The sequence below is a fragment of the Corella eumyota genome, chromosome 6 (assembly GCF_963082875.1).
Source record: "Corella eumyota chromosome 6, kaCorEumy4.1, whole genome shotgun sequence".
Classification (NCBI taxonomy): Eukaryota; Metazoa; Chordata; class Ascidiacea; order Phlebobranchia; family Corellidae; genus Corella; species Corella eumyota.
The window spans coordinates 8,004,280-8,016,052 of record NC_137495.1 but is presented as its reverse complement, the minus strand read 5'-3'; the positions used below and the strand labels follow the sequence as shown (position 1 = coordinate 8,016,052).

The 11,773-nt window shown below is 35.4% G+C and overlaps 3 protein-coding genes across 4 annotated transcripts; all 3 read left to right on the top strand.

Annotated features, from left to right (window-relative positions):
- The first annotated feature begins 455 nt into the window (after nucleotides 1-455).
- Nucleotides 456-2,544, top strand: LOC145754936 (cytochrome P450 4V2-like). The gene is made up of 3 exons (XM_082571110.1): nucleotides 456-922; nucleotides 978-1,174; nucleotides 1,500-2,544. The coding sequence occupies exons 1-3, from the start codon at nucleotides 473-475 to the stop codon at nucleotides 2,365-2,367; spliced, it is 1,515 nt and encodes a 504-aa protein (XP_082427236.1). The 5' UTR covers nucleotides 456-472; the 3' UTR covers nucleotides 2,368-2,544.
- Nucleotides 2,545-3,614: 1,070 nt separating this feature from the next.
- LOC145754808 (cytochrome P450 4V2-like) lies at nucleotides 3,615-5,535 on the top strand. Its single transcript, XM_082570933.1, has 3 exons — nucleotides 3,615-4,207; nucleotides 4,269-4,465; nucleotides 4,637-5,535. Exons 1-3 carry the CDS (start codon nucleotides 3,758-3,760, stop codon nucleotides 5,514-5,516), a joined length of 1,527 nt encoding a protein of 508 aa, XP_082427059.1. The 5' UTR covers nucleotides 3,615-3,757; the 3' UTR covers nucleotides 5,517-5,535.
- Nucleotides 5,536-5,661: 126 nt separating this feature from the next.
- On the top strand, nucleotides 5,662-8,281 carry LOC145754809 (cytochrome P450 4V2-like). 2 transcript variants are annotated; one of them, XM_082570935.1, is made up of 4 exons: nucleotides 5,662-5,777; nucleotides 6,233-6,710; nucleotides 6,774-6,967; nucleotides 7,411-8,281. In XM_082570935.1, the coding sequence occupies exons 2-4, from the start codon at nucleotides 6,261-6,263 to the stop codon at nucleotides 8,279-8,281; spliced, it is 1,515 nt and encodes a 504-aa protein (XP_082427061.1). In that variant the 5' UTR covers nucleotides 5,662-5,777; nucleotides 6,233-6,260. The 2 variants fall into 2 exon arrangements, with proteins under 2 accessions (XP_082427061.1, XP_082427060.1); XM_082570934.1 differs by lacking the exon at nucleotides 5,662-5,777 and adding an exon at nucleotides 5,919-6,056.
- The last annotated feature ends 3,492 nt before the right edge of the window (nucleotides 8,282-11,773 follow it).

Sequence of the window (11,773 nt, the reverse complement as noted above, 5' to 3'; positions counted from 1 at the left end):
ATTTACCCAATAATATTTAAGCAGTAATTATAAGTTTGACGGCCCTGCAAAAACAAACACAAAAGAGAAAAGGTTGCCGAGAAAAGAAAAAAAGTGTCTTTTTAACATTACCGCCTACAGACGCATTAAGCGAAAAATGTAGGTTAATAAGAATAGTATCATGTTTCCGTTATTGTAATTTCGAAAGAGTAAAACCGACAAAGCTATGTGACTATAACTAGTTGTTTGTGCATACATGTATTTTCAAAGTAAGTTTGTTAAGCATTAGACCAAAGGTAGGCATTAATCTGAAATTAGGTCAAAATGTAATGTTTGCTTAAAGTCAACTTTTTAGATAAGGCTAGCACTAAGTTTACATTTCAGATGGTCACCTATAGCCGCGTTTGTACTTAAAACTTGTTAAATAACACAAATTAAGCTTTCAAAATACTAAATATTAAGTTTTCTAAGGTAAATAAACTGGTTAGGAACTATGGTTGTTGGTGTTGTTTCTACGCTGGTTACTTTGCTTATACTGCTGTTAACACTAAGAAAGCCAATCTTTCGAATACTTAGGTCAAAATGGTACGTCTCAAAAATACCAGGTTTAGGTGTAGCATCATACCCAATAGTAGGGCATGCCGTTACATTGTTCTCTGGTACACCTGTTGAAGCTTTTAATAAAGGAGTGGACGTTCAAATTCGGCTAATGGAAAAGCGTCAAAGGTTGGGTGTTGCATGGCTTGGTCCGGTTCCAATCGTTTGGCTACTTCATCCTGACACTGCCGAAATTGTTCTTAGAAGCTCTAAGCACATTGAAAAATCGTTCATTTACGATTTTATACACTGTTGGTTGGGTACCGGTTTATTAACATCAAAAGGGGAGAAATGGCTACAGCGAAGAAAACTTATAACACCATCATTTCATTTCACTATATTGGAGGTAAATTACTTGAATTTAACTAGAAAGAATAAAACTTAATCTAGCAGTTGTTTAGGATTTTCTTGGCATAATGAACGAGCAATCTAGGACGCTTATCCAAAAGTTACAAGCATTAAAAAAGAACAACACTGAAGTCGATTTGGTCAAATGTGTAACGATGTGCACTTTGGATATTATCTGCGAAACCGCGATGGGAAAATCAGTCAACGCTCAACTTCAAGAAGATTCAGAATACGTCGAGGCCGTTACAGTGTAAGCTATTATAATTCTGTGTTTTAATTTGGTAAGGGTAGGTTTAATAACGCCGGGCTTAAGGACAACTAGTTTGACATTGTTGCAACTCGAACATAAACCTTTGACTCGTAGACCGCTGCCATAACCGAAATATCACAACTTCCGGTATTGGCTAGTTTATATTTACCTGTTTTTGGAGCTCATGATTGCCACCTAGGGAGTAACTATATCGTAGCTGGGTGAAGGAGCCTTGTGATCTATTTCAAACAAAATACGTGTATCAAGGAAAAAACTTGTTAGTAGTAATACTACCGTACTTTAAAATATTACTGTGTTATTTTAGCGTGACGGAATTGGTGCTAAAACGAATCAACACCCCATGGTTTTGGCCAGATTTTGTTTTTGACAAAACTGCGTATGGAAAAAAACAAAAACGACTTCTTGAAACGCTTCACAATTTTTCACGAACTGTCATCCGCGATCGAATGGACGCGAAAACTAATGAGAAAATGGCTTCAAAACAACGAAGGCTGGCCTTTCTTGATGTTCTATTGAAAGCTGAAACGGAAGACGGGAAAAAATTATCATTTTCCGGAGTTCAAGAGGAAGTAGATACGTTTATGTTTGAAGGCCACGACACCGTTTCTGCAGCTATGACTTGGTGCCTTTATCTTTTGGGAAGACATCCCGAGATTCAAAGGAAGGTTCAGGCCGAAATAGATGACGTCATAGGCACTGATGACGTTTTTAAATTCACGATGGAAGACATGCGCAAGTTGCAGTACCTTGAGCAGGTGATTAAGGAAGCGCTTCGTCTTTTTCCTTCGGTTCCAGGATTTGTTCGCGTGACGTCAGAGGATTGTGACGTAGACGGTTACAAAGTACCCAAAGGAACCCAGATTGCGGTGTTTCCATACGCCTTGCATCACAACTCTTACGTTTGGAAAGACCCAAACAAATTCGACCCTAATAGATTCAGTAAATCAAATAGCTTGAATCGTCACCCCTACGCTTATATCCCGTTTTCCGCTGGACCCCGAAACTGCATTGGGCAAAGGTTTGCAATTATGGAAGAAAAGGTCGTTTTGGCCCAAATTTTACGTCACTATGACGTCACTTCTTCAACCAGGTTAGAAGACGTGGAACTAGTCGGTAATCTTATATTGCGGTCAAACAACACGCTCGAACTTTCAATCACAGAACGCAAATAAAAAAAGTCTTAGCTAATACCAGTTGCCAACAATTGTGTTATTTCGAAATAAAAATTATGTTTAAACTTAGTAAAATTGAAACTTTACGTATAGAAAATATGAAGTTTTTATCCAAACTGGGATTACCACTTAATCTACTTTACGAAAATCTATTTTTGGATCGCGTGGATTGAATGATTATTACACGGATCAAAGGATAAAATAAGTCGGATGTGTTAATGGGTAATCTGAAAAGGCGAGGGTTTAATTCATGCAAACTTTTTGTTTATTGGAATATCCGTCGATCTGGATTCGAATTATGTAATATCTATTTTATATTTATTCTATTCAGTTAATAAAACTCGATCCAATAATCCGTTTGATCCGTTGATGCGTCAAATATAGATTTTCGTAAAGTAAATTAAGTGCAATTCCTGAACTGGTGTTTGTTGCTTATGTAATTCAGTCAAATTTTGACCCAAATTAAGTCTAATGATGATTTAAATATATGCAATTCAGTCGAATGTTCATCTTAATTGGTGTAATAACAACAATTAATGATAAACAACTAAAGAAACATAACAAAACGATTTTATACTATCAAAATTAATATTATTAGAAAGTAAACTATTTAACCGGCAGCGTGGTGTAGTGGTAAGAACACTTGCTACACCACCGTGAGGTCCTTGGTTCAATCCCAACTGCTTTCATGCTGTAGCGCCCTTGAGTAAGGCGCTATACACGGTATAGATCCCTGCTGAGCCAGCACTTAATCAGCAGCATAATTACCGGGCAATTATAACCTATATAATATCCCAAACTGCTAAAGGCAACTCAAGACTGGGTTGGAGTAACTGATGTTACTCTATGTTTAGATCGCGTATTTGACCTTTCAACATTAAGAATAAGGATATATACAAAAAAAAGTTTTTTTTTTCTAAAAAACAGACGTTAACAACAAAAAGAGAAAAATGCTTAAAGGAAAAAGGGCATGATAAGTCAACAAATTACGTACATCAAGCCAAGCGAAGAAAAGGTAATTAAGAAAGTATAGCTTAGCTTGTATATTGATATGTCAAGTTTGGCATATGATAATATTACCTTACCATACTTTTAGGGACAGAATAAAATAATAATGGCAGATTTTTAACAACAGTTGCGTACTAGAAGCTTGTTAAACATCAATAAAAGTTGACAAAAAAGCAAATTTGCAGCAATTAACATCTGCAGTAAAGTACATTTAATTATGCCTACATCATTGCCAGCAACTTTTCTTATGAGTTAATATTGTATTAAAACTTTTTTATTTTCCATAGTGTTTTGCAAGCCGTATCAAATAGTTGAACAATTTAGCTATAGATATTGGTATGTTTTGTTAGATACATAAATTTAAACGATAAGTTTTACAACTATGGCTGTTGGTGTTATTTCTACGCTGGTTACACTGCTTATACTGCTGGTAACGTTAAAAAAAGCAATCTTTAAAACACTAAGAACAAGATGGTACGTCTCAAAAATACCAGGCATAAGCGAGACTGCATACCCCATAGTGGGACATGCTGCTACTGTGTTTGCTGGTACAGCTGTCGAAGTTTTTCAAAAGGGACTGGACATCCAAATTCGACTAATGAAGAAACTTCAAAAGTTGACGGTAGTATGGCTTGGACCGGTTCCCATTCTTTGGATTTTAGATCCTGACACTGCTGAAGTTATTCTTAAAAGCTCAAAGCACATTGAGAAGTCGTATATTTACGATTTTTTACACTGTTGGTTGGGCACTGGTCTTTTAACTTCAAAAGGAGAGAAATGGCTACAAAGACGGAAACTTATAACACCATCATTTCATTTCACTATATTGGAGGTAAATTACTTATATTTACCTAAAATTTAAAATAGTAAAACTAAATCTAGCAATTGTTTAGGACTTTCTTGGCATAATGAACGAACAATCTAGAACGCTTATCCAAAAGTTACAAGAATTAAAAAAGGAAAATACTGAAGTAGATTTGATCAAATGTGTAACCATGTGTACTTTGGATATAATTTGCGAAACCGCGATGGGAAAAACAGTCAACGCGCAATTGCAGGAAGATTCGGAATATGTTGAAGCTGTGACAAAGTAAGCTTATATTTATATATCATATAATAACTTTTACCTGTCAATTATGGTTTAGTAGTATAATAAAGTCGCATCATATTGTAAAAAGTGGGATCATTATTTTATACCATACCATACAACAATGACTCGTTTTGGTGTGTTTTTTTTTAAACGATTGTTATATGTATCTAGATTGACAGACATAATACAAGGACGAATGAACGCTCCCTGGTTTTGGTCAGATTTTGTTTTCGACAAAACTGCTAATGGAAAAAAACAAAAACGACTTCTTGAAACGCTTCACGGATTCTCGCGTTCTGTCATACGCGATCGCATGAACGCAAAAAGTAATTGTAAGGTTGCCTCAAATACTCGAAGGTTGGCATTCCTTGATGTCCTTTTGGAGGCCCAGACGGAAGACGGAGAAAAATTATCCTTTTCTGGAATACAGGAGGAAGTGGACACGTTTATGTTTGAAGGCCACGACACCGTTTCTGCAGCTATGACTTGGTGTCTTTATCTCTTAGGAAGACATCCTAAGATTCAGAAGAAGGCTCAAGCCGAAATAGATGACGTCATAGGCAACAGTGACGTCATTAATTTCTCAATGAAAGACATGCGCAAGCTGGAATATCTTGAACAGGTGATTAAAGAAGCGCTTCGTCTTTTTCCTTCGGTTCCGGCATTTATCCGTGTGACGTCAGAGGATTGTGACGTAGACGGTTACAAAGTTCCAGAGGGAACCGAAGTGTGCATATTCTCCTACGCTTTGCATCACAACCCCAACGTTTGGAAAGACCCAGAAAAATTCGACCCAGATAGATTTAGTAAATCGAATAGCTTAAATCGCCATCCTTTCGCTTACATTCCGTTTTCTGCTGGACCCCGAAACTGCATCGGGCAAAAGTTTGCCATCATGGAAGAAAAGGTTGTTTTGGCTCAAATATTACGTCACTATGACGTCACTTCTTCGACTGAGCGAGAAAACTTGGAATTAGTTGGTGACCTTATATTAAGGTCAAACAACACGCTCGAACTTTCAATATCGAATCGCAACCTGCAAACGGCATAGTTTAATATAATTGACAATGTTGATGCCATTTTTAAATAATTCTGTAAAAAGTTTTGGTGACATATAGCCGCTTAAACCACCTTTATTTACTTTGTATTCATCTAATTAAACAGTATGGCTCTGGCTCTTACAACTATAAGTTTTGGTGCGTTTTTTTTGGCGTGGCATTCTGCATGTTTTAATATAAAAATGTCAGGACAGACGGAAAAGCTGAGCAGTTCTTATCTGCTGGGTAGATAAAAGAGAAAACCTGAGAAAAAGGTACCATGTAAACATGTCTGATATATGTGTATATATTAAGTCAAGCGAAAAAATGCTCACGTGGGAAGTAATATCATATTACGAGTACTGGTAGGCTACACAAAACAGCACCAATTTACCCTAAATGTCTGACAATTATACAAACGAAATAAACTAATAAAGAATTAGGTTTTATACATACCAATGTTGCATAAATTTGGAGATATATTCAGTAATTGATAATTAAAAAAGAAAAGAAATGTTAGCAACGTTTAACTGTCTGTACTAAAAGGCATTCAAGTATGTTAAAACCACTAACAGTACCATTTTCTAATATAAAAGTTGTATATAAATAGCACAAAATAATATACGTAGCTTTTTGTTATAATAATTTTTTTTGGCAAGAAGTAATATTATTCCATAACTATTTTTTACATAGAAATCAATATATATATATATTTTTTTTTTTTTTGAAGATAACTTTAAAAGAAAAGAGTTTGAACTATGGTCGTTGGCGTTATTTCAATAGTGTTTACTTTGCTTGTACTGATTGTAACGTTGAGAAAAACAATCTTACGGACACTAAGGTCAAGATGGTACATCTCAAAAATTCCAGGCATGGGTGAAAGGGCATACCCTATAGTGGGACATGCTGCTACTGTGTTTGCTGGTAAACCTGCCGTTATTTTTGATAAAGTACTTGCCATTCACAAAAAGCTAATCGAGAAACTTCAAAAGTTGACGGTTGTATGGCTTGGACCTGTACCCGTGCTTTGGATTTTAGATCCTGAAATTGCTGAAATTATTCTTAGAAGCTCAAAGCACATTGAAAAATCGTTTATTTACGATTTTTTACACTGTTGGTTGGGTACTGGGCTTTTAACCTCAAAAGGAGAGAAATGGCTACAGAGGCGAAAACTTATAACACCATCATTTCATTTCACTATATTGGAGGTAAATATTTGTTTTAATCAAACAAAATCTAAAATTCTTATACCAAATCAACCAATTTTTTAGGATTTTCTTAGAATAATGAACGAGCAATCTAGAACACTTATTCAGAAGTTACAAGAGTTTAAACAGACAAATGCTAAAGTAGATTTGATAAAATGTGTAACCATGTGTACTTTGGATATTATTTGCGAAACCGCAATGGGAAAATCTGTAAATGCGCAGTTGGAAGATTCGGAATATGTTGAGGCTGTGACCGAGTAATATACGTTTAAGTCTTTAATTGAACTTAGACTGTATTTAGTAATATAATGGTGCTGGTGCCATAAACGTAGGGCATGCAATACAATTTGTTATTTGTATTAGTATGTAAACGGCAGCGTGGTGTAGTGGTAAGAACACTTGCTACACTACATATAAGGTCGTGGGTTCAATTCCCCACTGATCTCATGCTGTAGCGCCCTTGAGTAAGTTGCTATAAACGGTATGAACTCCTGCTGAGCCAGCATTTAATCACCAGCAAAATTATCGGGCAGTTATGATCTATATTATCCCAAATTGCCACCGGCAACTCGAGACTGGGTCTGAGTAACTGAAGTTACTCTATGTTTAAGTCGCGCATTCGACTTTCCCAATCGAGGATAAAGATATGTACAAAAAAAAAATTTTAGAGCTCTTTTGAACAGTTGTACTTTTTATTTAGCGTGACGGAATTGCTACAACAGCGAATGAACGCCCCTTGGTTTTGGCCGGATTTTGTTTTCGACAAAACTGCAAATGGAAGTAAACTGAAACGACTTCTTAAAACGCTGCACGGATTCTCGCGTTCCGTTATACGTGATCGTATGGACTCAAAAACAGATCGTAAGAGTGCGTTAAATTCTCAAAAAATGGCATTTCTTGATGTTCTGTTGGAGGCTCAGACGGAAGACGGTAAAAAATTATCATTTTCCGGAATCCAAGAAGAAGTAGATACCTTCATGTTTGAGGGCCACGACACTGTTTCTACAGCCTTGATGTGGTGTCTTTATCTCCTAGGCACACACCCGGAGATTCAGAAGAAGGTTCAGGCCGAGATAGATAACGTCATTGGCAATAGTGACGTCATCAATTTTGCAATGAAGGACCTGCGCAGGCTGGAGTATCTTGAGCAGGTGATAAAGGAAGCGCTTCGTCTGTTTCCTTCGGTTCCCTTATTTATTCGCGTGACGTCAGAGGATTGTGAGATAAGCGGTTACAAAGTACCAGAGGGGACCCAAGTGTGCATATTTTCCTACACCCTGCATCACAACCCCAACGTTTGGAAAGACCCGGAAAAATTTGATCCAGATAGATTCAGTAAATCGAATAGCTTGAATCGCCATCCTTTCGCTTACATCCCATTTTCTGCTGGACCTAGAAATTGCATCGGACAAAAGTTCGCCATTATGGAAGAAAAAGTCATTTTGGCCCAAATATTACGTCACTATGACGTCACTTCTTTTACTAAGCCCGAAGATTTGGAATTTGTTGGTGATCTTTTGTTACGATCAAACAACGCGCTTGAACTTTTAATTGCTGACAGGAAAAAATAAAAATAAAAAAATTGCAAAAATTTTAATCTTGATGTAAAAATGTCGGGGATTTTTACACCCCCGAAAGATTTGTACGGGATAAATAAAAAAAAAATTTTGGGTCGTTAACGTAGTTACCAACAAACACATTTTTAGTGATGACGTTGCAAAATTTAAGCTTTAAAAAATACGGTTTGTTTGCCCATTACCTAATAGCGCCAACTAAATATTCAATAGTGTTTATCAGGGTTTATTATTGGGTATGCCCCTGGTTTTTTATTTATATACAGAGTATATATAATGCTAGAATTTTTTATAACTATTTTGTATCAAATATTACGTAGCAAGTTTGTCTGTTGTATTTTAAGTTACTGTTCGTATTAAAAAATCTTCGAAAAATGCTTGGTTGGGTTAAAGATATGGTAAACGGCTTGAGCTGTGTTGGTCACAACAGTCACAGCATTGGAAATATTGAACCATATACTTGCAGTATCGAACAGTCTTGGGTTAGTTTCAAGGCTGAAATTTCCTCCCTTACGAGCAACACAAAACTGTGGCCGGCACAACTAAAAATGAATAGAAACATATTTGCCTCATGCCATGAAAATGCCACTTGGCGGGTATGGAAAAACGAGCAGCTCCATTTTTCTTTCGGAATACCAGTTGAAAATAACCAATACGCGTTTCTTGGCGTAAAGGACGGCCAGATGAAGGTAATAATCCAAGAAAGTCCAGAAGTACAGCCTTTTGCAGCAAACGATAGTCGACTGTTTGTGCAAGTCTACAACCCATACAACTCTACAAATGTTATCAGGCACTTAGAAAGTGGAAAGTACATTGGTGTACAATATACAAATTATAACGACCTGCAGGCAGTTCTTGTGTGCGAAGAAATGGCAAGTGCGTGGCTGTTAGAGTAAAGAGCTTTATTAAGCTAACTTACAGTTATGTATTTAAATCCATTTTTACGTTTTTTGTTAATTTATATAATTTTCATATATATTTATAATCCTTTGTAAACAAAACTACTTGATCGACTTAAAAGGTTAATATTTTTCGTATTATTTTTACTTTTTATACGTTGTTTTGTACCCATTTTATAGTATTTTTCTATTTTTTCTCACTATTTATATATTTTACATCTGTTGGGATTTATGCAATTTTTGAGACGCACCATTTTTTTAAATAAATTGTATGTATAGTTTTAAAAGACAAACCGATGGTTATACATTCTTATCTATATCAGAGATTACTTAAAGACTGTATTATAGTTAGTTGAATTGTTTTTACTATAAGGCTAGACAAATATTACGACTGAACAATATTTGTTAAGTAAATATATTACGACAAACAAAAAACAGTTTAAAAAATTGTGAAAAATTCGCGAAGCGGTAAATTACCGCTAGACTGCGCTTAAATTAAATTATAACCAAAGCTGTTATGGACATGGTTGAACTATCCGTGAACGACGGGCTCAACGGCAGATAGAGTGGCAATGGTACGGTTTGAACCCGAAACTTTTCGGCTTGTAGTCCGCTGCCATGACCGCTTTACCACACCACTGGACAATAGCAACACCCTTCATAACAGCACACCTTTTCCCCAAAAAAAATTTAAAAAAAGAATTGCGACCAAAACATATGTGATTGCATGCAATCGCTAGGGTTTACATACCATTTGTTACGACATTGTTAATTTAACGATGGTGTAATATTTACTTAGTATTTAAACAACGTTTACGACCCGACTTAGCTTCTAAAATTCACTTTTAAACATAAGGTAGCAGTCTATTTAAAGCAACTACGCAAAAGACAAAAATAGATCTTGTAAGACTGCAATCGGTAATTTAAAAAAAAATTTTCGGGTAAATTTTATTTTATTTTGAGAAAGCTAATAATGAAAGTTTGGAAAATTTTGCAAGCAATTGTGTTGCCTTATTTGGCTAATTATGTCACACTTATATTTATACATACTTAAATGAAATAAAAATTCCTTTAACGTAGCCCTTCTATAAATTGCAAAACCGAATGCGATGAGTCATTTTAGAATTTTAAATATATATTAAATTTAAATATTACCGATTTCGATTTTCTAAAACTAAATTGTACGATATAGACTTATAATTTAAAAAAGACTTTCAAAATTCACCACTTACCCAAACCCCTCTATTTTAAACCAGACAGGGAATTTCCCACAGAAAATCCACCAATAGTACAAACACCTAGTGCGCGATATGACGTTTTGCCTATTACGTTACAATTTCTAAAGGGTCGGCAGTCGCTTCGATTGTTATTTGTCATAAAACGTGACTCTAAGATTGATATAAATAATTCCACTCTTTGTATCGTAAACAGTAGTTGGCATACGAATAAAAAATAGATAGCATATTGTTAGTAGGTCAGCCAAATTTGTTTTATAACACAAAAAAGAAAAGTAATAAAGTTTAAGACGAATTCACAACAAAGTTTAAATACTTTCAACGATTTTAATATTTGGATTTAAATTTTGAGGAATTTCTTTCGGCTTTGTAACATTTATTGAATTTTAAAAACATGGGTCGGTGGAGTTCTTGCGCTGGAAAATCCAGCAAAGACAGTGACGAAGAGCCTTACACAAAAAGCAGAGAAAAACCGAATACAACTGCTGACAATACTTCAGATAATCAAAATAACACTAAAATTAATGTTACACATTCAATTTACCCAGAGTTGCCAAATGATTCTGGTATCCAATATCAAAGGAGACAATTTGGTGGTCAAATTTGGGTGAAGTTAACAGCTGAAATTGCATCTCAAAGCAGCAACACAAAACTCTGGCCGGCACAACCAAAAAAGGATAGACATATTTTTGCCTCGCCAAAAGCAAATGCAGTATGGACCGTTTGGAAAAATGCTCAACTACATTTTGCGTTCGGAATACCCATCAAAAAAAGCCTGTACGCATTCCTTAGCGTAAAGAAGGCCTCATTAAAAGTTAAGATCGGTAGAGGCCCAGACGACCTACCTTTTTCAGTAGGCGACAGTCGAATATTCGTGCAAGAGTACAACCCATACAACAACGCAGATTTAATAAGACATTTGAATAGTGGGCAATACATTGGTGTAGAAAATTCCAAAAAAAGAAGGGGTTTAAAGGCTGTTCTGGTGAGCCAAGAGGTGGCAGGGTCTTGGAATTTAGTTGAAAAATAATATAAAAATGCTAAAATACAATATACCCCCCAAAAATACATTGTTGTTTTAGATGTTTTGTATATGTTGTGTAAGCATCTGATAACTTTATCTTATTACGGAATTTCAATTTGTATATTATGTGTCATACCTATTTTTCGCTTTGAATAAACTAAAATAAAGTTTTTTTTTATCTTATAAGAAATGACGTTATGCATAACAAAGTTTTAACCAGCCGACAAAACATAAAATATAACCTTTTTTGTAAAGATCACAAAATGCGGTAAAAATCTAGCAGTTTACTTGAAAAAGTTGTTATAGCTATTTTTGGTTAATAGTTTTAATC